This window comes from Mastigoproctus giganteus, chromosome 4, assembly GCF_048544385.1.
Source record: "Mastigoproctus giganteus isolate SK-2022 chromosome 4, ASM4854438v1, whole genome shotgun sequence".
Taxonomy (NCBI): Eukaryota; Metazoa; Arthropoda; class Arachnida; order Uropygi; family Thelyphonidae; genus Mastigoproctus; species Mastigoproctus giganteus.
Window position 1 is genome coordinate 230,612,109 of NC_143578.1, and position 27,069 is coordinate 230,639,177.

The window sequence follows — 27,069 nt, forward strand, 5'->3', positions numbered from 1 at the left end:
TGCTTGCTTGTGAGGGATCCAGCAAGTCTCTCTCCAAAATAATGATCCTGCCTTAACCATTTATTAATTATTATTGAAAATATTAATTTTTTTCCTAATGTCTTAAATATAATAAAACTTTTATTTGAACAGTTTTGGAAGTGAACAATTATTGTTTATTTAGAATATACATGCAAAGGGTCTGTCAGGTACTGCCTGACTATTTTTGTCTTTCATTTTAGCATGCTAGTTTGTTTCAACATACATAAAAAATATAATGCTTGCCTGCTGACTGATTGGCTCACATCATCTGCTACAAAAATTAGATACTCTTTGTTTCATATTTAATTATTCTACAAAATGTCTTTTTTTTCCTTTATTATTATTAATCTAAAAATGCTTCTTGTTTCAATTATAATTATATCTACCTGTTTATTCCTTCATTTATTTGAAAAAAAACTTAATACATGCATTCTGTAAGTTTGAATTTTTGCTCTTCTAATAGTTTTTCAGAAAACTGTTAGGAGTGCAAATGAAAAATGAAACAACTATAGTTTCATGTTTTTATATTTTGACTGTAATTTTTTTTTTTTTTTCAGCAGACCTAACAAAGGTTTTGTTTTGTTGAAAATAATGTATCAAAAACATAACAGCTTGCCAACTTTTATCATTTTTTTGAAAAAAACATCTTTTTTAGTTTTACAGGAAATGCCTTTTTTTCACGTATTTTTGACTCAAGTTTATATCATGTTTTTCAAATCTGTATCTCTTGTTTTTCCAATACAGATCTACCAAAATACTGAAATCATGGTTGATGTTATGTTTATAGATAATACTCACAGTAAAATAAATAAATCCACAGGTTAACTGAATGGATCGTTCCCAGTATATTTTTGACCGGCAAAGATTTTTGAAGGAAATTTAAAATGTCTTGAAAATTATAATTTTGCACGAATGAAAACAAGCAAATCAAGGCAGTCATATTGATAGGTAATCACATGTGCTTGGCACCCATGATCACCCACTTGCATTTGGTTTGCTTTCCTGCTTCATGAATAATAGTTTTTGCATTTCTTACATGGAAAAATTCAGAAGCAATTCATAAGTGTTATGATGAATGTTGTTCCAGCCATTACCACAACAGAAGAGAGTGCTGATACAAAATGGGCTTAAGCTGGCCAGTATTTGTGGAGTATATGGAATTTTAAAGTATGATAGAATATCTAAAATAATTTTATCCATCCACATTGTTCCTCAGAGTAATGCAGAATGTGAACATGTTTTCAGTTCTTGTTTTAAGAACAAAATGAAATCATCCATATCAAATAAATTTTTAGAATCCATTTTGTTTTGAAATGCAAAAAAATTAATGTGAAGCAGCCTGCCGAGCATGTCACGTGTCAGTAGGGTGCCATGTGAAAGGTTCAGATGACACCCTACTAATGTGTAACATGCCCAGCAGGCTGATAGAAGGTAATGATAAGGAAAATACTGGCTGCCTTACCTCTCTTGTGATATAAATCCTTGTAGTACACATGAATTCAGTTTTGCTTAGTTTCTTCATAACATATGAAATTGTAAGCCACTGAAAGTTTTTTGCTTTAGCATTCAATGTGGAATATTATGCAAGAAAGCAAGCTTATACAGCCAAAAAGAAAAAAAAAACACTTTCCATTCCACCTAACCATTCCCTCCAATGATTTGTCTAGTTCTTACTTGAGTTTATTTAAGCTATCAACTTCTTCAACAATGATGGAAGTTTGTTCAAGTATTCAGCCACTCACTAGCTAAAGGAAAATTAACACACATCTATTCTGCAACCATCCTTCCTCAATTGGAATTTCTGTCCCCCTAGTATATGTAGAAGGAGCAAGAGGAAGAATCTCACCAGCATTGAGCTTGCCCAGTCCATTCAAAGCCTTAAACGCCCCAATTAGATCACCTTGCAGGTGCCTAGCCTCCAAACATTACAATTTTCAGAACTGAAGCCATTCTTAGTAAGATCACCCTTTTGTTCCCCTCACAAATACTCTGTACGCTTATTCATTCCAGCAGCTCTACATCCTTCTTAAAATGAGGCTTCCAGACATGTAAGCAGTACTCAAGAGGTGGCCTGACCAATGCCTTATACGGTGGGATAATCACCTCTTTACTCATTCAGTTTGTCAGCTACTTGAACAGGATCATCATTAGTCAAACCATCAATATCAAGTGGACCAATCTGATTCATCTCCTAGAGTGTATATAAGTAAAGAAGTCTTTGCTGTTTTTCTTTGCATCTTTCACCAGAGATTTCTCATTATTAATCTGCCTTCACTTGCCTAACCTCCTTTATGATTTGATTACAGGCTAGTTTATACAGGGTGTCTCAAAAATACACGGCATAACTTCAGGAATGAGTTCCTCATGTGTAGACAATAAAAATATTTTATATCAATATAGTTCTGGAAATGCTTGGTTCCCGAGTTATTAAATGGAATATCTTATCTCTCGCAGGTGATTTCCTTCATCACAAGGTACTGACAGAATCTGGTGGTTTTCTATTCCGACCATGCACTCAAATCAGGAGTAAGCGGATATGCACTTTATGTGCAGTTTGGCGGACGGCAATGTGCTGGAGGCTCGTCATTTGTACCACGAAAGGTTCCCAGAACGAAGATGTCCAGACAAGAAAACGTTTGAAGGTATCCATCGCTGCCTTTGTAAACAGACCTTTACACCTCGTGCTGCTGACAGAGTATGACCAAGATCTATGACTCCTGAAGTAGAGGAGAAGATTTTGGATGTTGTGCATGCCACTCCTGGAATCAGCACATGCAGAATAGCAATGCAACTGACTGTTCAACGTTCGACTATTTGGAGAGTGTTGCGAGAACACCAACTGTATCCTTATCATCTGCAATGGGTACAGGCCTTGTCACCAGCAGATTAACCTGTGCGAGTAATGTTCTGCCAGTGGTTCTTGCAGCAGTGTGGTACAACTCCTCACTTTCCTGCCTTAGTGATAATCACAGATGAAACACAGTTCACACGAGACAGAATCCAAAACTTTCACAATCAGCATGTATGGGCTGAGGAAAACCCACATACAATTGTTCCATCACATCACCAACAGCAGTTCAGCCTCAGCATCTGTGCTGTTGTTTTTGGTGATAAGTTATTTGGGTTTCATGTACTTCCAAACAAACTCACAGGGCAGGCGTACAGAAACTTTCTGGAAAACAACATGCCTGATTTCTTGGACGACACGCCACTGATCATTCATCAACAAACGCACTTCATGCACGATTGCACTCCTGCACATTTCAGTCACCTAGCCCACAATTACCTGAATCAAAGGTTTCCTGGTCAGTGGATAAATAGAGGTGGGCCAACTGCCTGGCATCCACACTCACCTGTTTTAAACCCACTAGATTTCTTCTTGTGGGGGCCATTTAAAGTCATTGGTGTATTCGACTCCTGTAGCTGATGTGGCAATCGAATTGTGGCAGGTTGTGAGACAATACGAAACATGCCAGGAATTTGGCATCATCTTCGCGAGTCCATGAGATGTCGATGTGAGGCCTGTATTCAGGCAGAAGGTGGACATTTTGAACAATTACTATAAGGTGATGTGAACAGTTAAGTGTCATAGACAGACTTTCAAAACTCGGAAACTAAGCATTTCCGGAACTATGTTGATATAAAATATTTTTATTGTCTGCATATGAGGAACTCATTCCTGAAGTTATGCCGTGTATTTTTGAGACACCCTGTATCTGCCATATGCTTCTCACTCACCTGATAATTTATATGCATCCCATGCATTTTTCTTCTTTGTCACAATTCTCAAATTCATCTGACATCCATTTAGGCCTATACTTTGAAGAGTATTTCTTAGTTTGTATGAAAAGTCTAATAGCTTCCATGATTAATTCCTTGAATGCTTCCCACTTAGAATTTGCTGTTGGTAACATTATTAGTTGGTTCCACTGTGTAGAATTTAAAATATCTCTGAGACCACTGTAGTCACCTTTACGAAAGCAAAAATCCTTCCCTTTATCCACTGATGGTAGCTACATCTTTAAGTAAATCTCACATCAGTACATTGTGATCACTACCACCTAGTGGTTCCTTTATCTGCAGATTCTTAATGCAAGAATAATCATGTCTGATAACTGATCAAGAATATTACTCCCTCTGGTTGCCTCTCTGATATACTGCTATAGAAAACAGTCATCCATTAACTCCTCAAAAGTCTTGCTAGTGTGCAAGTGACCATTCATGCACTAGTTCCAGTCAGTATCTGGAAAGTTAAAATCTCCCATTGTAAGACATTCTGATTTACTAGTCCACTCTATTTCCTGTACAATTGTTCATTGTACTCATCAGAGTCATTAAGCCTATAACACTCTCATTACACTCTCCTACTCTCATTTTTACTCTCATTTTTGTTTTCCAATGCTCATGTCACACAAAACTGACTCAACATTACACTGGCCACTCATGTCAACTGGATGCACTGCCTTAGATTTTATGTGTTTCTTAACTAACAGTATAATCATGTCAACTGGATGCACTGCCTTAGATTTTATGTGTTTCCTAACTAACAGTATAATCTCTCCTCCCTTCCTGTCCTGGCGCCTCCGTAGCCAGGTGGGAAGGAGCAGCAGTGCGTAGCACATGCTTCTTGATTAGACCGGGGTTCGAGCCTGTCACCACCAAATACGGAGGATGCGGAAAGGTCAGGAATGACCACGGCACATTCACGGAGCAATATGGCCTTAGTTGCTAATGCTCCTAAAAACCAAAAATAACATAATAACATAACCCTTCCTGTCCTGTCTTTCCTTTCTGTACACATTGTGCTCCCCAAATTCAAATTCCGCATTCCTTATATCCGTGGGACACCACGCCTCTGATATCCCAATAGTGTTCACATTTGATGTCTTTACCAGCACTTCAAATTCATAAAATTTATTTACTATGCTCCTACCATTGGTGTACATTCAAGTATACATGATCTGTTCTTATTCTCAGTTACACTAACATAGCCCATGTATTTACTTCTATGATGACTCTCAGCAGTCCTTGAATTCCCTTGCACCTTGCTTTCCAGTTAGGCCTTTGTGACTTGATTACAAACTAGTTTATATCTACCATAGGCTTCTGTATAGCCTGATAATTTATATGCGTGCCATGCATTTTTCTTCTCTGCCATGAGTCTCATCTGTTCATCTGACTTCCATTTAGGCCTATGCTATATAGGAGTATTGGTAAGGGTATCCACATGTTGGCAGGGCCGCTGCAACCCTATGTGTTGCCCATAAGCGATATCAAATTTGCTGCCCCAAAATATTTGGATTAAAAATTAAATAAGGCGTAAATAATTATTACTAATTTAGTAAATGAAACAATAAACAAAAATAACAAAATTATTCTGAAATTCTGGAAATGAACTTTAAATTCTAAATCACAGTAATCGTACCTATAATAATAAAATGAAAGGAAAATTATAATGTTAAAAAATATACAAATTTATGTTTATGATGTGCAAATTATGAATTATGATGTGCAAATTTATTAATTATTTTATTTATGTTTATTTATTCCAAATGACAATTTTCTATTGAAATTATTGCCAAATTAGAGAGTCGTTGTTGACATCATAAATAATTTTTGATTAAATTTAATTTTTAAAAACTCTGTTCACCCGAGGCAACTGAAACTGGTAAGTTAGAAAAATTCTTAATGCAATTGTTACATTTGGAAAAATATCTGTAAAATAGTTTTTAAAATATATATTGTAAACCTTCAAATGGAATAATATTGACTTTAATATAAATTTGAAGTACTCTTAAGTTCTTCAGATAATGCTAAACCATCAACATCAGACTCATTACGATAATGTCATTTAACGTACTATGCAAACCTTTGCGATGGTTTAATAAATCAACATCTGACCATTTTTTTAATTTAGAAATATTATAAAACATTTTAAATATTTCTATGTATTCTTTCATATTTGTAAACCTTTCAGTTAACGAGAAAATTGTTATGTTCATAATTTTAAAGAAAAAATTAATTTAGAAATTTTGTTACGGATCCTGAATAGCTTCATCTCTACATTCATAATTAAAATGACATCTTTTTAATCTTTTCCTTGCAGTGCTTACTTCTGGAAACGAAGCTTCAATGCCAATGATAGTAGCCATATTATTAGCCGAATCGAGAATTTTTTGGACTGCTTCCTCTGTTCTATTTTCTTTAAAGTATTCTGCAATATTTTGTAGACATTACATTCAAGAGCTTCGTGTATATCAGAATCCTTTTTCTTCTTTTTTTTTTTTTTTTTTGGAGTATTTTACTTACCGAATTAATATCATGCCAAATTATAATTGAACAAAGAAACTAGTTCTTTTGTTATTTTTAAGGCTGTTGATTTGGCATGATTCCTTGTATCCATATCTTTATTTTTGTCTTTGGTGATTATAGCAAAATCATAGCAAAATATTTAGCTTCTCCATTCATTTCTAGTATTTTATCTTCAATATTTTGTGAAATTATTTAAATAATTTCATTTTGTATTTGATCACCCAAATTTTTTTTTTTTTTTTTTTTGGTAGTTGTTGGCGCATCGGCTTCTGGATCACCCAAATAATGCATGATATTTTTGATTCAGATTTCTTTCTCGCCGAAGTATGGAGTTATACACATGTTCTGGCGTACCTGTTCTGTTCATACCCTGTGAAATATAAATATGAAACATGGCTCCAGATAATAAGCAAATTAACATAAGTCTGCAATTTCATATACTGTATTTATTTCAAATGAATTATTTGCCTGCCGTGTTGAATACCAGTAAATGTTAACCAATCAGATGATCAGCGGAACTTCTGGACATATAGGAATGGCAATTGGATATGTTTTATGTGTACCAAGTTGCAGAATGGCTGACAACCCCTTTGATTTTGAATTTGTGCTTAGTAGCAGCACTAATTACCTCAATTGCCTGAAGGCCAGAGGTGTGAACAATGCGTTCTCAATTAAGTCTCTCATAATCCGTTATATGGATATTTTCTTTGTTCTGTGGAAACTGTTTTGAATGTAATTATCAAGGGGTATTCAAAAAATATTGCGAACTAGAAAATTTCACTATAAAGAAATTCGTTAAACAGAGGTCTGACTTGTATATGTCAAACATTATTTGGCACCCTCCTGAACTGCCACCCATAAGCGATGCTTACCTTGCCTACCCACTTGCGGCGGGCCCTGCGTGTTGGACAAGATTTTTCAGCTCTGACAAATGCTAAGTTTTTAATTATATTTAGCCGTTTTATTGACTTAATTGTTTTATTAAATTATTTTCTATAAGTAGCTTGTAGTCCTAGTCAAGCTCCTTGGTTTATTTCGAATTTAGATAGCAATTTTGAAAGTTAATACTTACTTGTACGTAGATTTACCGTTCGTATCTTTCTACCATTGTTATACGATACAACGTATATCCCAAATTACATAGCATAAGGTTTAACATAAAACTAGATAGCGAAACACGTAGCACTGTATTAGAAATCTGTTAATTTAGTATAGTATAATATTATCAATTAATATTATAGTTTGGGGTTATTTTTGGGGTTTAATCTTATTAAATTTAATTGTTAATTAAATTGTACTTAAATGGAATTATGACCCAGATTAGAACAGTAAAGCAATGCTCACAAATTAGCCAGAGTGCTGTGGCTCGGGGGAGAACAGAAGGGGCGATTCTCCAATGCATCACAGTCTTACAAAATGCACGAAATATGAAATGTTTCCAGACCTGTCTAGAACAGGGCATGATCTAGCTTGGATAGATCATGTCCTGTTCTTTGCATGTGCTAGGTGCAGAGACTGTGAGGAAACTAGGTGCCAACTCAGCGTTCTGATGGGCGTTTATGGGAGTTTGATAGGATAGATACCCTTGAGGAAATTAATAAGAGGGGCCCATCAAGCTCTCAGCTGCCTAACTCAATGCCACAGCTCACTCCTGTGCATCAGGCAACACCGTGACAATTTCCAAGGCAGAATGTGCTGGTCCCACAGGAACTAGTTATTTTTGGTGACTCTATTGTCACAGAGGTGGGGAACATATTATGCAAAAAGGATAGGTGAAACAGGACCAGTGTATATCTGCTAAGGGCCAAAGTTGATGACAAAGAGCAGATATAATCTTTTAAGGGAACAAAAAGTAATACTGTTCTGCATGTTGGCACTAATGACCTTAAGACTAAGAGATTTAATTAACAAGTACAGGTCAATGTTGAAAAAAAGTTGCGAGCTATGGTTGAATTTGAAGGGATCTGCGATTCTGCCCAGACACAATAGGAGGGAGTATATGATGAAAGTCTTGTCAATCAGTTCGGCCCTGGAGAGATTGTGCAGGGCTCATGGTGTAGAATTTTTTTCAGCTTGGTCTGTGCTTGCTAACAGGAGAGACTGCTTCTACGGGGATGGAATACACTTAAAATAGAAAGCGTGCAAGAATATTTGCTGATGCTATCAAGGCAGTGTTAGGTGAGTTGGAAAACTGCTAGCTTGGGGAGGGGATCACAGACAAAAAGATTAACAGTAGCCACAGGCAGAGGTGAAAGCGATTCTTGCACTGCTTCTGTTGTAATGAGCAGCAGCCTAGAGAGCAAGTTGCTGGGGATTTCAAGAGCTGCTGGCAGTCATCATGGAACAAGTAAATACATGGGTTGTGTTAAGGTGACTAAGAGTAAGAACAGGTGCATGTATACTTGCACATACACCAATGCTAGGAGTATAGTAAATAAATTTGATGAATTTGAAGTACTGATCAAGGCATCAAAAGCAGATATTGTTGTGATATCAGAGGCATGGTGTCACACGGATATAAGCAGTGCACAATTGGAATTTGGGGAGTACAATGTGTACAGAAAGGACAGACAGGGCAGGAAGGAAGGATGGGTTATGCTGTTAGTTAAGAAACGCATAAAATCTATGGAAGTACATCCAGTTGACATGGGTGGACAGTGCAATGTTGAATCAGTTTGGTGTGACATAAACACCATGGGAAAGGAAAAATGAGAGTAGGAGTGTGTTATAGGCCTAATGACTCTGATGAGTACAACCCCCAGTTGTACAGAGAAATAGAGTGGGCCAGTAAATCGTAATGTCTTCTAATGGGGGGGGGGGATTTTACCTTTCCAGATATTGACTGGAACTTGTGTGTTGGTCACTCACACGCTAGCAAGACTTTTGTGGATTTATTGGATGACTGTTTTCTACAGCAACATGTTCGAGGGGCAACTAGAGGGTGTAATACTCTTGATCTGATTATCAGCAGTGATCACTCATGCATTACGAATTTGCAGACTGTGATCACAGTCTACTGGATGTGGGATTTATTTAAAGATGTAACTACCATCAAGGGTAAAGGGAAGGGTTTTTGTTTTTATAAAGGTGGCTACAGTGGTCTCAGTCAGTTTTTGAATTCTATACAGTGGGATCAACAGATGGTGTTAAAAATAGTGAACTCTAAATGGGAGGCCTTTGGGGAATTAATCTTGGAAGCTACTAAGCTTTTCATACCAACTAAGAAATACTGTTTAACATTTAGGCCTAAATGGATGTCAGATGAACTAATGAGGCTCGTGGCAGAGTAGAAAAGTATGTGAAATGCATATAAATTATCATGTGACAGAGAAGCCTATGGCAGATATAAGCTAGTCTGTAATCAAGCCACAAAGGAGATTAGGCAAGCGAAGGATGATTATGAGAAATCCTTGGCAAAGGATGAAAAATGCAAAAAAACCAACAAAGGCTTCTTTACTTATGTAAACGCTAGAAGGAAGGGGATGAATCAGATTGGTCCACTTGATGTTAGAGATTTGACTGTGATTATCCTGGTCAGATAGCTAACAAACTGATTGAGTATTTTGCATCTACATTTACATATGGGTGTCTCAAAGGAAGGGGAGGAGAGAAGTTTACTAAACTCTAGAAGGGAGCTAAATGATTTTGTAATAAAAGAGAGCAAGGTGGAGGAGAAATTGTTGAAGTTAAACATAAAAAAAGGCATCTGGGGCAGATGGAATCTATCCAGTTATATTGAAGGAGGCAGTGAGGGAAGTAAGCAAACCCTTAGCCATAATTATGAGAGCATCCTTAGATGAATCAGGGGAGGTCCTCATCGACTGGAGATGTGCAAATGTATTCCCAATTCACAAAGGGGTTTCAAAGGGTGACACAAATAATTATAGACCTGTTAGTTTAACTTCTCTTGCGGGGAAAATAAGGGAGGCACTGGTTAAAGAAGTGATGCAGGATCACCTAGACAAGACTGCAGTAATAGTTCAGACACAGCATGTGTTTGTTAAGGGGAAGTCTTGTCTGACCAATTTGTTTGGGTACTACAATGTGGTCATGAAGGAACTGGATGCAAAAATAATTTTGATATCATATATTTGGATTTCAGGAAAGCTTTTGATATTTTTGCAATGAAAGAAGGGTGATGGAAGACTGCTGTACAAATTGGAGTGGTATGGTATTATGGGCAATTGCTGCAGTGGATAAAGTGATAGTTGAGTGGGAGATGGCAGAGAGTGGAAATAAATGGACACTGCTCTACATGGACTAATGTTATTAGTGGAGTCCCAGGGTTCGGTGCTGGGCCTATTGTTGTTTTGTGTATTTATTAATGATATTGATGAAGATATATCAGGCTTAATGTCAAAGTTTGCAGATGATACAAAGATTGGCAGGGTTGTTAATGATAGTAAAGACAGTATTCTACTGCTGTTGTTATTTGGTTTTAGGACATTAGCAACTAAGGCCATATTGCTCCGAAGATATGCAGTGGTCATTCCCTGACCTTTCCGCATCCTCCATATTTGCTGGTCACGGGCTCGAACCCCGGTCTAATCAAGAAGCATGTGCTACGCACTGCTGCTCCTACCCTCATGACTAGTATGCTACTGCAACAGGATCTAGAAAAGTTAGATAGATTGGTTGAGAAGTGGCAACTGAAGTTTAATATTGACAAATACAAAGTACTACATATGGGTATCAATAACCCAAGAGAAACATACCAACTGTGTGGTATTACACTCAGGGAGGTGGAGAATGAAAAATACCAGGGGGTTATTGTGCAGTCAGATATGAAGTTCTCTGAGCAGTGCAGGCGGGCTGCCAGAGCAAGTCATGGAGTTTTGTCCATGATATATAGGAATTTTGCTAGCAGAGACACGAAGGTGATTATACCTTTATATAAGGGCACACCTTGAGTACTGCATACAGGTGTGGAGGCCTCATTTTAAGAAGGATGTAGAGTTGCTAGAATGAGTACAGAGAAGGGCAACAAGATTGGTGAGAGGAACAAAGGAGTTTCTTACCAGGAGAGGCTTAAATTCTGTAAGTTGCAGCAATTGGAGACTAGGCACCTGCGAGGTGATCTGATTGAGGTGTACAAGTCCTTGAATGGTTTGAGCAGGTGCAGTGCTGATGGGATACTTCTATATGCTCAGATTAAGAACCTGAGGGGGTATAGCTTCAAATTGAGGGAAGACAGTTGTAGAATAGATGTGCAGAAGTTTGCCTTTTGCCAGCGGGTAGTTGATTGCTGGAACAGACTTCCATCTGTTGTTGTGGAAGTTGATAGCTGAAATAAATTTAAGGCTTAACTAAACAAACATTTGTAGTTAATGGATGGGTGAAATGGGAAGGTTTTTTTTTTATTTTATTTATTTTTTATTATTATTTTTTTTTGGCTGATGCTCTATAAGTTTGGTTTCTTACATCATATGCCTCAACTAATACTAATGCTATACCTTGAAGAGTATTTCTTAGTTGGTATGAAAAGTCTAGTAACACCTATGATTAATTTCTTGCTGACTGCTTCCCAATTAGAATTTGCTGATGGTAACATCATCAGTTGGTCCCACTGTATAGAATTTAGAAACTGTCTGAGTCTCATGTATTCGCCTTTGTGAAAGCAAAATCCCTTCCCTTTAACTTAGAGGTTAGTTGCAACTTTAAGTAAATCCAAAATCAATATACAGTGATCACCGACACCTAGTGGTTCTTTTATTTGCAGAATCTTAATGCATGAATAATCATTGCTGATAATGAGATCAAGAGTATTACTCCCTCTTGTTGCCTGTCAATCATGCTTCTGTAGAAATGAGTCATGCAAGAAATCCACAAAAGTCTTGCTAGCATGTGAGTGACTAACACCCAAGTTCCAGTTAATATCTGGAAAGTTAAAATTAAAAGTCTCCCATTATAAAACATTCTGATTTACTGATATAAAAAAAATCATGATAAAATTATATAATCAGGTATATTCATTTTACATGGATAATGAAGGAAGGTAACCTGCTTTTCTAACTGTATTCTAGGAAAATGCTTTGATTCATAATACTTGATGAACATTTTTGTTCTCTGAGTATGCTGTAAGACCACATCTACCTACTTAACAGAAACAAGCATGACATAAGTATATCTGCTTCTTCAAGTACAGAACATATACATGTGGGAGTAAATACATGTTCGGTAGTGGTAATTGAAGTGTGAAGACCAGGTCATAGATGAAACATGTTTTGGGTTTGTTGCTGAGCCAGCCTGTTAAAAAAACAAAATTTTTTTCATATATTTAAAACATAGTCATGTTATTAGCTGTGTTTTCAAAATTCCTTAATGTTTTGGACATATCAGCTCAACAACTTTCGAATTATGAACTTTTTAAAATCATTCCAGACTTTATATAACCTAAGAGATTATTTTATTGTACAGAAGAAATAGTGTTGTGTCAGTTTTATCTGTCTATCAATGAAAAGAGGCTTTTTTTATTAGTTTTGTTTACTGTAATATTCTTTTTTTTTTCAGTGTACACAGTTTACAATCATAGTTTTTTCCTTAGTAAATTTTTAACTATTGAACTTATATACAATATAGCTTAGTATTGTACAAGTTAGTGCAAATGCATCATATTAGTATGCAGCTAAACTCTGAATTAGCAAAAATATGCAAAAGCGGCATCGTTTAAGTTATATCTCATATTGTGAATACCTTCACGAGTTGCCATGATATTGCACTACTTCAAATAAGTAATGCTTCACCAAAGGAGAAGACTGTTGTAACTTACTCATTAACTTAAACGATGCTGCTTTTGCATATTTTTGCTAATTCAGAGTTTAGCTGCATACTAATATGATGCATTTTTACTAACTTGTACGTTATCTAAATCTCTCGCAGCCTGAGGCTAAAGCCCTTAACATATTTCAGTCTTAATTTATATTATACACCATCAGGCATCTCTCATATTCATATTGTGGAGTTATACTTCATAACTGTTTTGTCATCATTGCATCACTAGTGTACCTACCCACTCATCGAAGAAGGGCCAAATAGCCTGAAACGGTGCCGTCTGGGTGGTGGTATCCGCTGAGAATATCTCCTTTGATGAAGTGTTACTTATTCGAAGTAGTGCAGTATCATTAGCATTAGCATTAGTAGAGGCATTTGATGCAAGAAAGCAAGCTTATGCAGCATCAGCCAAAAAAATTAAAGTAAAATAAATAAATAAAAAATAACCACTTCCACTTCACCCCTCTGTTCGTTCGAAATACCTGTCCAGCCGAGCCTTAAACTTATTTAGGCTATCAACTTCCACGACAAGGGATGGAAGTCTGTTCCACCTACCAACCACCCGCTGGCTAAAGGCAAATTTCCGCACATCTATCCTACATCTGTCTTTCCTCAATTTGAATTTATGCCCTCTCAGGTGATTATTCTGAGCAAGAGGAAGAATCCCATCAGCATTGAGCATGCTCAAACCATTCAAGGCTTTGTACACCTCTATCAGATCACCTCGCTGCTGCCTAGTCTCCATACACTGTAATTCGCAAAACTTAAGCCTTTCTTCGTAAGAGCACCCCTTTGTTCCATTCACTAATCTTGTTGCCCTTCTCTGTACTCATTCCAGCAGCTCTACATCCTTCTTGAAATGAGGTCTCCAGGCCTGTATACAGTACTCCAGGTGTGGCCTGACCATTGCCTTATACAAGGGAATAATTACCTCCTTATCCCTGCTAGAAAAATTCCTATATATCATTGACAATACACCATGAGCTACTCTTGCAGCCCGTCTGCACTGCTCAGAGAACTTCATATCTGCCTGCACAACCACCCCCAGGTCCCTTTCATTCTCTACCACTGTCAGTGTAGTACCACAGAGTTGATACGTTGCTCTGGGGTTGCTGTTTCCCATATGTAGTACTTTATATTTGTCAATGTTAAACTTCATTTGCCACCTCTCAGCCCATCTGCTCAACCTTTCCAGATCCTGTTGCAGCAGCATAGTGTCAGTAGTGTCCTTGACAACCCTGCCAACCTTCGTATCGTCTGCAAACTTAGACATTAAGCTTGATATACCATCATCAATATCATTTATAAATACAGAAAACAATAAAGGACCCAATACTGAACCCTGAGGGACTCCACTAATAACATTAGTCCACGATGAGCAGTGTCCATTGATTACCACTCTCTGTCTTCTTCCCCTCAACCACCCCTTTATCCATAGCAGCAATTTGCCTCCAATGCCACACTGCTCCAATTTGTGCAGCAGTCTTCCATGTGCAACAGTATCAAAAGCCTTTCTAAGATCCAAGTATATAATATCAAAGTTATTCCCTGCATCCAGTTCTTTTGTGACTGCATCATAGTATCCAATCAAATTGGTCAGGCAAGACTTCCCCTTAACAAAACCATGCTGTGTCTGAGCTATAACTGAAGTCTTGTCTAGATGATCCTGCAGTGCTTGTTTAACCAGTGCCTCCATTAATTTTCCGGGAACAGAAGTTAAACTCACAGGTCTATAATTATTTGTGTAAGCCTTTGATCCTCCTTTGTGAATTGGGGTCACATTTGCACTTCTCCAGTCCATGGGTACCTCCCCTGAGTCCAAGGAAGCTCTCATAATTATGGCTAAGGGTTTGCTTACTTCCATTGCTGCCTCCTTTAATATAACTGGATAGATTCCATCCACCCCAGGTGCCTTTCTTGTGTTTATCTTCAACAATTTCTCCTCCACTTTACTCTCAGTTATTACAAGATTCTCTAGCTTACTGCCAGAGTTGAATACACCTCTGGCATTCCCCTCGCTGAATAACTCCTCATGTGTGAATGTCGATGCAAAATATTCATTTAGTTTGTTAGCTACCTGAGCAGGATCATCAACAGTTGACCCATCAATATCAAGTGGACCAATCTGATTCATCCCCTTCCTTCTAGAGTTTACATAAATAAAGAACTCTTTGCTGTTTTTCTTCGCATCCTTTGCCAAGGATTTCTCGTAATCTGCCTTTACCTGCCTAACCTCCTTTGTAACTTGGTTACAGATCAACTTGTATCTATCATAGGCTTCTGTGTCACATGTTAATTTGTATGTATCCAATGCATTTTTCTTCTCTGCCATATGCCTCATTAGTTCATCTGACATCCATTTAGGCCTAAACCTTGAACAATATTTCTTAGTTGGTATGTAAAGCCTAGTAGCTTCCAAGATAAGTTCTTTGAATGCTTCCCATTTTGAATTTGCTGTTGGTAACATCATCAGTTGATCCCACTGTATAGAATTTAAATACTGTCTCAGTCCACCGTAGTCGCCTTTACGAAAGCAATACCCCTTCCCTTTACCCCTAATGGTAGTTACCTCTTTGAGTAAATCCCACTTCAGAACACTGTGATCACTGCCACCTAGTGGTTCATTTATCTGCAGATTCTTAATGCATGAAGAATCACTACTGATAATCAAATCAAGAGTATTACTCCCTCTAGTTGCCTCCCGAACATGCTGATGTAGAAAACAATCATTCAATAAATCCACAAAAGCCTTGCTAGTGTGTGAGTGACCAGCCCCCAAATTCCAGTCAATATCTGGGAAATTAAAATCCCCCATAATAAGACTCTCTGATTTACTGGCCCACTCTATTTCTCTGTACAGTTTCTTATTATACTCATCAGAGTCATTAGGCCTATAGCACACTCCTACTCTCAATTTTGATCTCCCAGTGCTTATGTCACACCAAACTGACTCGACACTGCACTGTCCAGCGATGTCGACTGGCTTCACTTCCTTGGATTTTATGTGTTTCTTAACTAATAGCATAACCCCTCCTCCCTTCCTATCCTGTCTATCCTTTCTGTAGACATTGTACTCCCCAAATTCCAGTTCTGCATTCCTTATATCTGTGTGACACCACGTCTCTGAAATCCCAACAATATCTGCCTTTGATGTTTTGAGCAATACCTCAAATTCATCAAATTTATTTACTAGACTCCTAGCATTGGTGTACACGCAAGTATAAATGCACCTGCTCTTCCTCTTAGCCACGCTAACACAACCCATGTGTTTACTTGTACCCCAATGATTCCCAGCAGTCTCTGAAATATCCTGCATCTTATTTTCCAGGCTGCTGCTCATTCCAGTAGAAGCAGTGCAAGAATCACTTTCTCCTCTGCCAGTGGCTACTGTTAATCTATTAGTCCTTGTATCCCCCCCAATCTAGCAGTTTTCCGACCCTCCTAACACTGCCTCGATAGCATCAGCAAACATTCTTGCACCCTTTCTATTTAAGTGTATCCCATCCCTGTAGAAGCAGTCTCTCCTGTTAACAAGTACAGTAACAAGTATCATGGCAACTCGTGAAGGTATTCACAATATGAGATATAACTTAAATGATGCCGCCTTTTCATATGTTTACTAATTCAGAGTTTAGCTGCGTACTAATATGATCCATTTGCACTAACTTATGCATTGCCTAAATCTCTCGCAGCCTGAGGCTAAAGCCCTTAACGTATTTCAGCTTAGTATTGTTTATTACATGGGAAAGTGACATATGCAGTTTATAAGTAAAAAAAAAGAAAAAGTGAAATGCCACAAAGAAATGTTTAATATAAAAATAAAATTATTACTTTACAGAGCTTATGTTTAATTTCAGTTAAATTTGGAATGAATGCAGAATTAGAAAATGAATGCAGAATTAAATTAGATTATTTTGGTCTGCTTTTTCCAGACCTTTCTATGACTGTAAGCAAAATGTAATTAAGGATGAAGAATTAGAACCAAGTGCACAGAAACTCAGTAATGAAAGAGACTATATTTTATTTTTGCATTAAACTTTTCTTTGCTGCATTTCACATAAAGAATCATTTTTATGAATAGCACCTGCATGTTTAATATACTCCGACACACATATACTAGAAGTACATTTATATTAGAAGCATGTCCATTTCCATAAGTGAAATACTACAGATACAGATAAAGAATATCATGAATGTTAAAAGTTTTATATATGCAGTTCTTGTTTTTGAATAGTTCACAGGTTTGATCTAAAAGTTTGGTGAATGATCTTATAATTCTTGAATGTATAGTGGTAGCTAAAAGATCATGAGCAGGACTTACAGTGATATCTTTTGAGTACACAACTAGCAACAAGCTGTTGCAGACTAGCAGAAAGCTATTTTGAATAAACTTGTTTTTTTTTAATTTATTGTTTGATCTGAAAATGGTGAAATTTGAAATATATGTAAACATAAAATTTTTTTTGAATTTGATGTCAGCCATGGTAATGTGAAATGCTCATTACAGTTTATGAGGATGATACTGCAACAAAAAAAACAAAAAAAAAATTACGGCGAAGGTAAAGAAAGCAACACAAGAACCATAGCAAACTTCGGGAAACTTGCTGATCAAACTGGTTTCCCACTACCACACTCTAGTGCTGCTCGCTCGGTAAACAGACAGTGAATGTTATTGGTCTGGAGTAAAAGTCGAGAATGATATATTGATTGACAGGTAGGCATGGCAGATGATGTACTGATTGGTGCATGAACACAACAGATGATAACATCAGTTTAGTCTCTCTTTCCCTAATTCATATGCCCTAATCTCAGATGGTCACTTGCCCCAATGATAACTTGCCCTAATTACACATGCCCTAATGAATGCTTTCCATAATGGTGAAAATAAGGTGAGGTTAACCCCACTTGAATATATAATATATATGAAGAATCTTTCTTTTTTTCATTTTGAAATATAACAAAAAAATAAAGAAACCTTTTCCTTTTTTCATAACCTAACCTAAATCAGTAATACAGTGAAAACACTCATAAACACCAAAAATCTGCTTTTAATAATGAGAAAAAACATAATAAAGAACATAAAAATGAATGGAACATCGCTTTTTCAGGAAAAAAAAAATCAATTTCATGAATACTAATCATATATTTGCACCTCAATAGCTATTTACAATTTGATTAATAATATTTTGAAAAGCGTCTTCATGATTTTTCCCATAAAGTTGATGCCCATATATTCATTTATGTGACCCATCAACATATCTTTACAGCTGCCATTTAGTTTTAGTCTCTTCCACTGGACATCGATGTTATTCATATGTGTTCCTGTATGTGGATCTACAAAATGATTATGCTTCATCGTCAAATGTTTGGGATTCTTTTTTTTTCTAAAGCCATAATATGCCTATATCCATGCCATTCATTTGTTATGATGGTAGTGTTTTTTTCACTGCTTTTCAAATAATGCGTAAAAGAGTTTTTACTTTCCAATTTTTTATAAATTTCATGAACATGAATTTTAATTCTCTTTCAAATACTCCAAACGCCTATTTCTTCTTAGCAGTTAAATTTCATCCTCTGTGATGTTTTAGTTTTACCAATACAGTTTCATCTACTTCTGCAGTTTCCCCCAATCTGCCCAACTTTATGGGATTTTTAACAACTGCAATTTGCAAATATCTCCTAGTTTCCTATTAAACTTAATTGCTGTTGCTTTTTAAATCTCCAAATGGAATGCTGTCATAGTTACTGGCATGCATGTTGACCAAAATTATACAGGGTGATTCACTACCAGTGCGACAAACTTGCAGGAGGTGTAGGGGGCACAAAGACAAATCGGAATCACATAGCATTGCAGGGTCCGAAATGCCTTCGTCATGCGGTAGAGGACGTTCAATGGGAGGTCGCGTGAACAGCGATCCCGCTGGAAGTCAGCATTTGCGAACTGGTTCCTGAGGCAGTAGGATGGAAGAGTATTCAAACGTTGAACTGGCCGACATGCACCTCGCGTATGAAGCTGCGGACTGTAACGGGCGTGCCGCTCTGCGCTTGTACCAGGAACATTTCCCGCACAGGCGTGATCCTCATCATACGATTTTCGCACATGTGCACAGAAGGTTACATGAGACTGGTTGTTTCACGAGAGGTACCATGAATTGAGAGCGAATGACGAGGATGCCAGACAATGAGGAGAATGTCATACGTCTTGCAGAAGGCAATCCGAGTACGAGTACTCGAGCGATAGGCCAACAATTGGGTATTTCCCAATCCACTGTATGGAGGATACTGTCAACAAACCAAATGAGTTCATACCATCTGCAACGCATCCAATCATTGGAGCCTGTGGATTATCCACTCCGGAGCACTTTTGCTACTTGGTTTCATCAACAGAAATGGTTCGCAAATGCTGACTTCCAGCGGGATCGCTGTTCACGCAACCTCCCGTTCAACGTCCTCTACTGCATGACGAAGGCATTTCGGACCCTGCAATGCTATGTGATTCCGATTCGTCTTTGTGCCCCCTACACATCCTGCAAGTTTGTCGCACTGGTAGTGAATCACCCTGTATAATAGGCATTATGTTTTTTAATGGAAGTTTTGTATTTTCCATAAAACCATGTTTTAACAAAGAAACTTGCAGAACATTTTTACAATGCCACAACTTTCCACATGACTGAATCAGTTTATAATAATCATTGCACCTAAAGCAGTACAATTTTGGTCTTTTTAATTCAGTTTTCATCAAAAAATCAAGTAACGTTTCATTTTCCTTACAAATTTCTTCCATTTTTAAAAGATTCATCGCTACTATTATCTATTTACCATTCATTACAAAATTAATTATGCACTGTTCTTTACCCATAAATACACATCGTAATGCCAACCAACAACTACACAGTATCTTATTGCCTGTCATGCCCACCACCAATCATTTCATCACATGTCGTGCCTGTGTATCAATCACTATATCACTCTCGACTTCTGCTCCAGAGTGATAACATGCATCATCTGTTTACCTAGCGAGCAACACTGCAGTGCGGTAGTGGCAAACCAGTTTGTCCGGTAAGTTTGCCATGGTTCTCATATTGCCCTTCTTTATCTTAGCTAAACTAACAACAGTTTTCAAGTGGTTTCAACGGTTTCATGAGAAAATTTTCACTTTCAAGTGAAGGTGCGCTATAGGCATAGCAGCGAATATGCCAATAAACACACACACATGCACACACACACACACGCGCACACACATGCACACACACGCGCACACACACACACACACACACACACGCGTGCACGCGCACGCGCACACACACACACACACACACACACACTTTCAAGTGAAAATTTTCCTCAACTGCTTCTTTCTTCATCATAAGATGATGAAAGAAGTGGTCACTGAAATAATCAAAACATTATTTGGCAAAAGATCAATTGGCTATTTGAGAAATTGCTGACATGTCTCTTTTATTTGGCTAGGTTCGGGCCATTTTAACTGAGGATTTGGGCATAAGGTCAACAAGTGCCGAGTTTTTTTTACATGTTCTCACTTGAGATAAAAGACAGTCTTCACTCCTCATTTAATCTGAGTAGTTTTAATAAGCTATATAAGATCCTGCATTTTTAACAAATATTATAACTGGTGATGAGTCTTGGTTATATAGATACAACCAGAACTCTAGTGGAGGGTAGTAGTAGTAGTAGCAGTGGCATTTGATGCAAGAAAGCAAGTGTATGAGCATATGCAGCATCAGCCAAAAAAAAAAAAAAAAATCACACCATTTTCTCCAAATGCCTGTCCAGTTCCTCCTTAAATTTATTCAACCTATCAACTTCCACAACGACAGATGGAAGTTTGTTCCAGCAATTAACCACCCGCTGGCTAAAGGCAAATTTCCGCACATCTAATCTACATCTGTCTTTCCTTAATTTGAATTTATGCCCCCTTAGGTTCGTAATCTGAACAAGTGAAAGGATCCCATCAGAATTCAGCATGCTCAACCCATTCAAGGCCTTATATACCTCAATCAGATCACCGCGTAGGTGCCTAGTCTCCAGCCACTGCAATTTGCAGAACTTAAGCCTCTCTTGGTAAGAAGATCCCTTCATTCCCCTCACTAATCTTGTTGCCCTTCTCTGTACACGCTCAAGTAAATCTACATCCTTCCTAAAATGAGGCCTCCAGACCTGTACGCAGTACTCAAGGCGTGGCCTGATCATTGCCTTATACAGAGGGATAATCACCTCCTTTTCCCTACTAGCAAAATTCCTATATATCATTGACAAAACCCCATGACCTGCCCTGGCAGCCTGTCTGCATTGCTCAGAAAACTTCATATCTGACTGCACAATTACTCCCAGATATGAAGTTTTCTGAGCAATGCAGACAGGGTATACACTGTATACCCTCCCTACAGCTGGATTTTTTTAGGTGAATAGCAATACCTTCTGGTTTTGAAAGATTTGAAAAAACAAATATTATTAAAATATTTACTGAAAATTAAAAAATAAATTTATTTATTTTATATATAAATAAAAAAAAAAAAATATATATATATATATATATATACAAATTTTGTATATATATATATATATACGGGTATATGCCGTATACCCTCTGAATTCAATTAATAAGCACAGTATATGCTTTGCATATGTAACATTCACAGAATATACCTTCTGCTAATTTTATGACTACAGCACTGGATACAACCTAGAGACCAAGGTTCAAAGCCTCCAGTGGAGAACAGTCTTCACCCACCAAAGCAAAAAAAAAAAAAAAAAAAAAAACAGAAAAGGCAGCAGTCAAAATAATAATAATAATACTGATTGCATTTTTTGACAACAAGAGAATGTTATTGTCAGAATTTGTTCTGAAAATTACCACTATTAATTCAGTCTACTACGAAGAAGTTTTAAATGGTTTAGATCATAATCTACTGTAAATGACTTGATAAACGGTGAAATAGTTCACTCTTTCACTACAACAGTGTGCTATGCCATACATCATTTGTTGTCCAACAATTTTCTAATGCAGTGCAGCATAACTGGAATATTCCAGTTGTGCTGCACTCACCTTATTCCCTGGTTTAGCACCATGCAACTTTGGCTACTCCCAAAGTTAACAGAGGACATGGAAACAAATTGATTTGAGAAATCCAATCAAAAACAATGGATCACCTAAAAGCATTCACAAAAGAAGACTTCCAAAAATGTTTTGATGAGGGATAGGCATGATGGAACAAGGTGTATTGTTATAGAAGGAGATTATATTGAAGAATATTAATGCTGTGAACATTTATCATTGAATAAAATTAAAAATGAAAATTAAACTGAAGACCAGCCAAAGCTCAAATGCAGGTCATTTGAACTGTAACTGGTCTTCTTGTTAATTGGTCTGCAGTGGCCAAAGCTCAGATAATCTGTAGTTTTGCTTTGGCTGGTGTTTTGGTCTTCAGTCCAATTTCTTTTGCAATGCTATGTGATGAACATAGCATTGCAAAAGAAATGACGAACTTTTGATCAAGAGATTTGCCATACGCACAAATGTTTTATGTACATGTCATTACTGCATTAAAAATAATGGATTAACTGGAATGATTATAGTGCTATTAATCTGTAGAAATCTTTTAGCTGATGTTTAATTGGTGTTGACTATAGGCAAGTTTCTTCCAAAGCTCCCTTTGGAACTTAAGTTATGCTATAAATATAAGTATAAATGACAATTGTAAGTGGTTAACCCATATAATCACTGGACCTTTATCTAATTAGTAGTTATTATCAGTTTGTCAGTTATTTTTACCTGTATGAAGACAAAGGATGGCAATTTGAAAATAAAAAATTTAAAAAACATAAAAATATAGAAAAGAAACTTACCAGTTAAGATATTCATGCACGAAAACTGCATGTAACATTACTGCTCTTTGTGATTTATTTATTACTGTAATATAATTTATTAATTTTTGCAATAATAATTTACTGCTTTCTTTCAAAATCTCCTTTGTTAAAGATTGGCATTCCTAGGTAAACTTCAGCAGACTGAAGTATCTAATTACACAAAAGGCTATATGTCAGGCTGACGGCCAAATATCTCTTTTTTTCTGTAATTATTTCTTCATGAAGCAATATTGGGAATTTTTTTTTAATGGGGATAATATGTTTGATTAAAACTATTATTTACTTAAGCAATACTTTTTTAACTGCATTATTTTAACCAATTATCATTTACTTTAACTAATTATTCTATGAAGACAGTAAAACTGTCTTCACAGTTTATTGATTACAGTAATGAAGCATAAAAAATTATATCCTTATTTTCTTTTACACCATGTTTAGATGGTGGAACTCAACAAAACTGAATTAAAGATTTATCTTAATTTAATTATAGTAAGTTAAGTGATAAAATTAAGGTGCATTAAACATTGTATTAGTACAGTTACTTGAATATGAATACTTTCCTGTTCTAAAATAGCTAACAACAAGAGGGATCAAATGTGATGTCTGGGAAATTGTGAGTACAGGTGCTCTCTTTGAATCTAAGATATATGATAAACTTGTAGCAACCTATTTCTTCAGCAGTGTAAGTATCGATGTTTTTGTGTTTATCTCTTCTTTCTCCTTCCCAATTTCTTTCTTCTTTTTTATTCATTATAATGAAGAATGTATATTTTTATATATATTATTTTGGAAGCTATTCTTTTACAAAACCAGAAACAGTTCTGGTTTTGTAAATCTGTAGCATCTATCAACACATTTTCATATTTCTGAGCAAATAGACATGGAATCAAGCTGCAGCCATTGCCAATCCACTGCAGGATGTAGCCCTCCTCAACAAGTCATGATGAGGAAATGGACCATAATCTGCCATGCTAGGCCAATGTGGGTTGGCAGATTGATCACATTTGGCAGTCAGGGGCTTGAAGGCGCCTCCGTAGCCAGGTGGGAAGGAGCAGCAGCAGTGCGTAGCACATGCTTCTTGATTAGACCGGGGTTCGAGCCCGTCACCACCAAATACGGAGGATGCGGAAAAAGTCAGGGAATGACCACCGCATATTCCCAGAGCAATATGGCCTTAGTTGCTAATGCTCTTAAAAATCAAAAAAATAACAGGGGCTTGAATCCCGGTCTACTCAAAGAGCGTGTGCTGTTGAACTCCTGCTCCTGACCACTCGGCTATGGAGGCCTCTCATCCTAAGCCTATTACTTATCCTTAAACTCCTGATGAGTGCCTAGTTTCTAGATGCTGCAATTTACAGAAACCCTGTCCATCTTGTTAAGAATACCCTTTTGTGTCCCTAAATAATCTTTTCTGATACTCTTTACAACAGCTCTACACCCTTCCTAAAATGTGGTGTTCAAATCTATATGAAGTATTCAAGTTGTGGCCTAACCATTGCCTTATACAACAGGATAATAACCTTTCTTGTCCTGCTGGCAAAGTTCTTGTATATCATTAACAGAATCCCATGAGCTGTTGTAGCAGCAGCCTGTCTACATTGTCAGAGAACTTCATGGCCAACTGTATGGTAATTGCAGGTCTTTTTTGTTATCAACTGCCTTGAGTTTGGAACTACCCTAATGGTATGTTATTCTGGGGTTTAATGAATGTTCTGAGGAATATAGAATCATTAGAAAATGATTCCATGTCTATTTTCTCAGAAATGTGAAAATGTGTTGATAGATGCTACAGATTTACAAGACCGGAACTGTTGTTTTGCGAGGCAGAGTCCAAGCACCATTTACTAAGCCACTACATGGTGATTCACTACCAGTGCGACAAACTTGCAGGAGGTGTAGGGGGCACAAAGACGAATCAGAATCACGTAGCATTGCAGGGTCCGAAATGCCTTCGTCATGTGGTAGAGGACATTGAACGGGAGGTCGTGTGAACAGCGATCCTGCTGGAAGTCAGCATTTGCGAACCGTTTCTGTTGAAGAAACCAAGTAGCAAAAGTCCTCCAGAGTGGATAATCCACAGGCTCCAATGATTGGACGCGTTGCAGATGGTATGAACTCATTTGGTTTGTTGTATCCTCCATACAGTGGATTGGGAAATACCCAATCGTTGGCCTATCGCTCGAGTACTCGTACTCGGATTGCCCTCTGCAAGACATAGGACATTCTCCTCATTGTCTGGCGTCCTCGTCATTCTCTCTTGATTCATGGTACCTCTCATGAAACAACCAGTCTCACGTAACCTTCTGTGCACACGTGCAAAAATCGTATGATGAGGAGCACACCTGTGCGGGAAACATTCCTGGTCCAAGCTCAGAGCGGCGTGCCCATTACAGTCCACAGCTCCATACGCGAGGTGCATGTCAGCCAGTTCAACGTTTGAATACTCGTCCATCCTACTGCCTCGGGAAACAGTTCGCAAATGCTGACTTCCAGCGGGATCGCTATTCACGCAACCTCCAGTTCAACATCCTCTACCGATGAAGGCATTTCGAACCCTCCAATGCTATGTGATTCCGATTCGTCTTTGTGCCCCCTACACCTGCAAGTTTGTCGCACTGGTAGTGAATCACCCTGTATATCCTATATCCTTATATCAGGATGTACTTTCAGTGCTACCATATATTGAATGCATAATCACAGACGTGATTGTATTGTTTGGGTTTCTGCCATTAGGTGACAAGCTAATTGGACTTAAAACGAGTGGTGTTTTATTTCAGCACATGATTCAACAAGTGAATTGGAGGGCTTACACTGTTTATTCAATTATATGGACCTTCAGTACCACAGTATATTTAATAAGTAATCATAGATATGAAAGTGACTTGTACCTTTTTTTTCTTTCCTGTAATGTTTGACATCATGGATTGTCTTTTAATTAAGGCCTCCATGTTAAACATGTGCTACTTTTTCTAGTTCATAAAATAATACTTGCCGTATTATTTTCCTTATATCACTTTTCCACTATTAATTTCCTTATATCACTTTTCCACTATTAATTTCCTTATATCACTTTTCCAGTATTAATTTACTTATTTTTCACTGCTTTTTTTCCTTGCAAAAGTTGTGCATATTATTGTGTGTGCGTGTTTGTGTTTCAGTACACATGCGCATGCACACAGAGTATAAACAAGGGTTGAGGAAAAGTAGTAATCAACAAGGTACTAACATCAAAATAGAGTTTATTATAGTAACGAATGGGCCTGGAGTACTGGGGTCCATAGTTTATAATATACGTAAGTTAGTTATAATCCAGTTTAATACAAATATATACTAACAAAATCAGTAGCTTTCGAGACGCGTGTCTCTTTGTCAACTGACAAATTAAATACAAAAATACAACGAGTTGAGTGAGGCACCTTTTTTTTTTTTTAATACTTGCCAAAATACGGCAAGTATTATGTTATGAACTAGAAAAAGTAGCACATGTTTAATGTGCCTCACTCAGCTCATTGTATTTTTGTATTTAATTTGTCAGTTGAGAAAGAGACATGCGTCTAGAAAGCTACTGATTTTGTTAGTATATATTTGTATTAAACTGTATTATAACTAACTTACATATATTATAGAGTTTATTATTATGTAGTTTACTCAGTTCTTGAGTACATTGAGCAGTACATTCTTCAGTACTGCTCATTTCTATAAATTTTTCCAAAACCAATGGCAACTTGGAAATCACATCTGCAGAATAGATTTTATGGCTATCTGAATGAGACCGGTCTGGGGTGTGTAAGATGTCCTGACTGTTTTCAAAATTCTGGAAATAAAGCATCAGCCAAAAAAAACCTACCTTCATTACTTTTTTTTTTTTTTTTTTTTTATGAAAACCCCAAACACAAGAGGTATTAGCATTAGCATTAGTAGAAGCATATGATGCAAGAAATCAAGCTTATGCAGCATCAGCCAAAAAAAAAAAAAAACCACTCCCATTTCACTCCTCCATTCATTCGAAATGTGTGTCCACTTGAGCCTTAAATTTATATAGGCTATCAACTTCCACAAGTGATGGAAGTCTGTTCC

General features: G+C 37.1%; 1 protein-coding gene across 1 annotated transcript in view; it reads left to right on the forward strand.

The window, feature by feature from the left end:
- LOC150087474 (uncharacterized) overlaps nucleotides 1–27,069 on the forward strand; it is a 223,247-nt gene that overhangs the window by 100,881 nt on the left and 95,297 nt on the right. Inside the window, exon 10 of the mRNA XM_090372498.1 lies at nucleotides 23,567–23,674. Within this exon, the coding sequence (XP_090228624.1) occupies nucleotides 23,567–23,674 (108 nt within the window). The remainder of the gene's footprint in view (nucleotides 1–23,566; nucleotides 23,675–27,069) is intronic.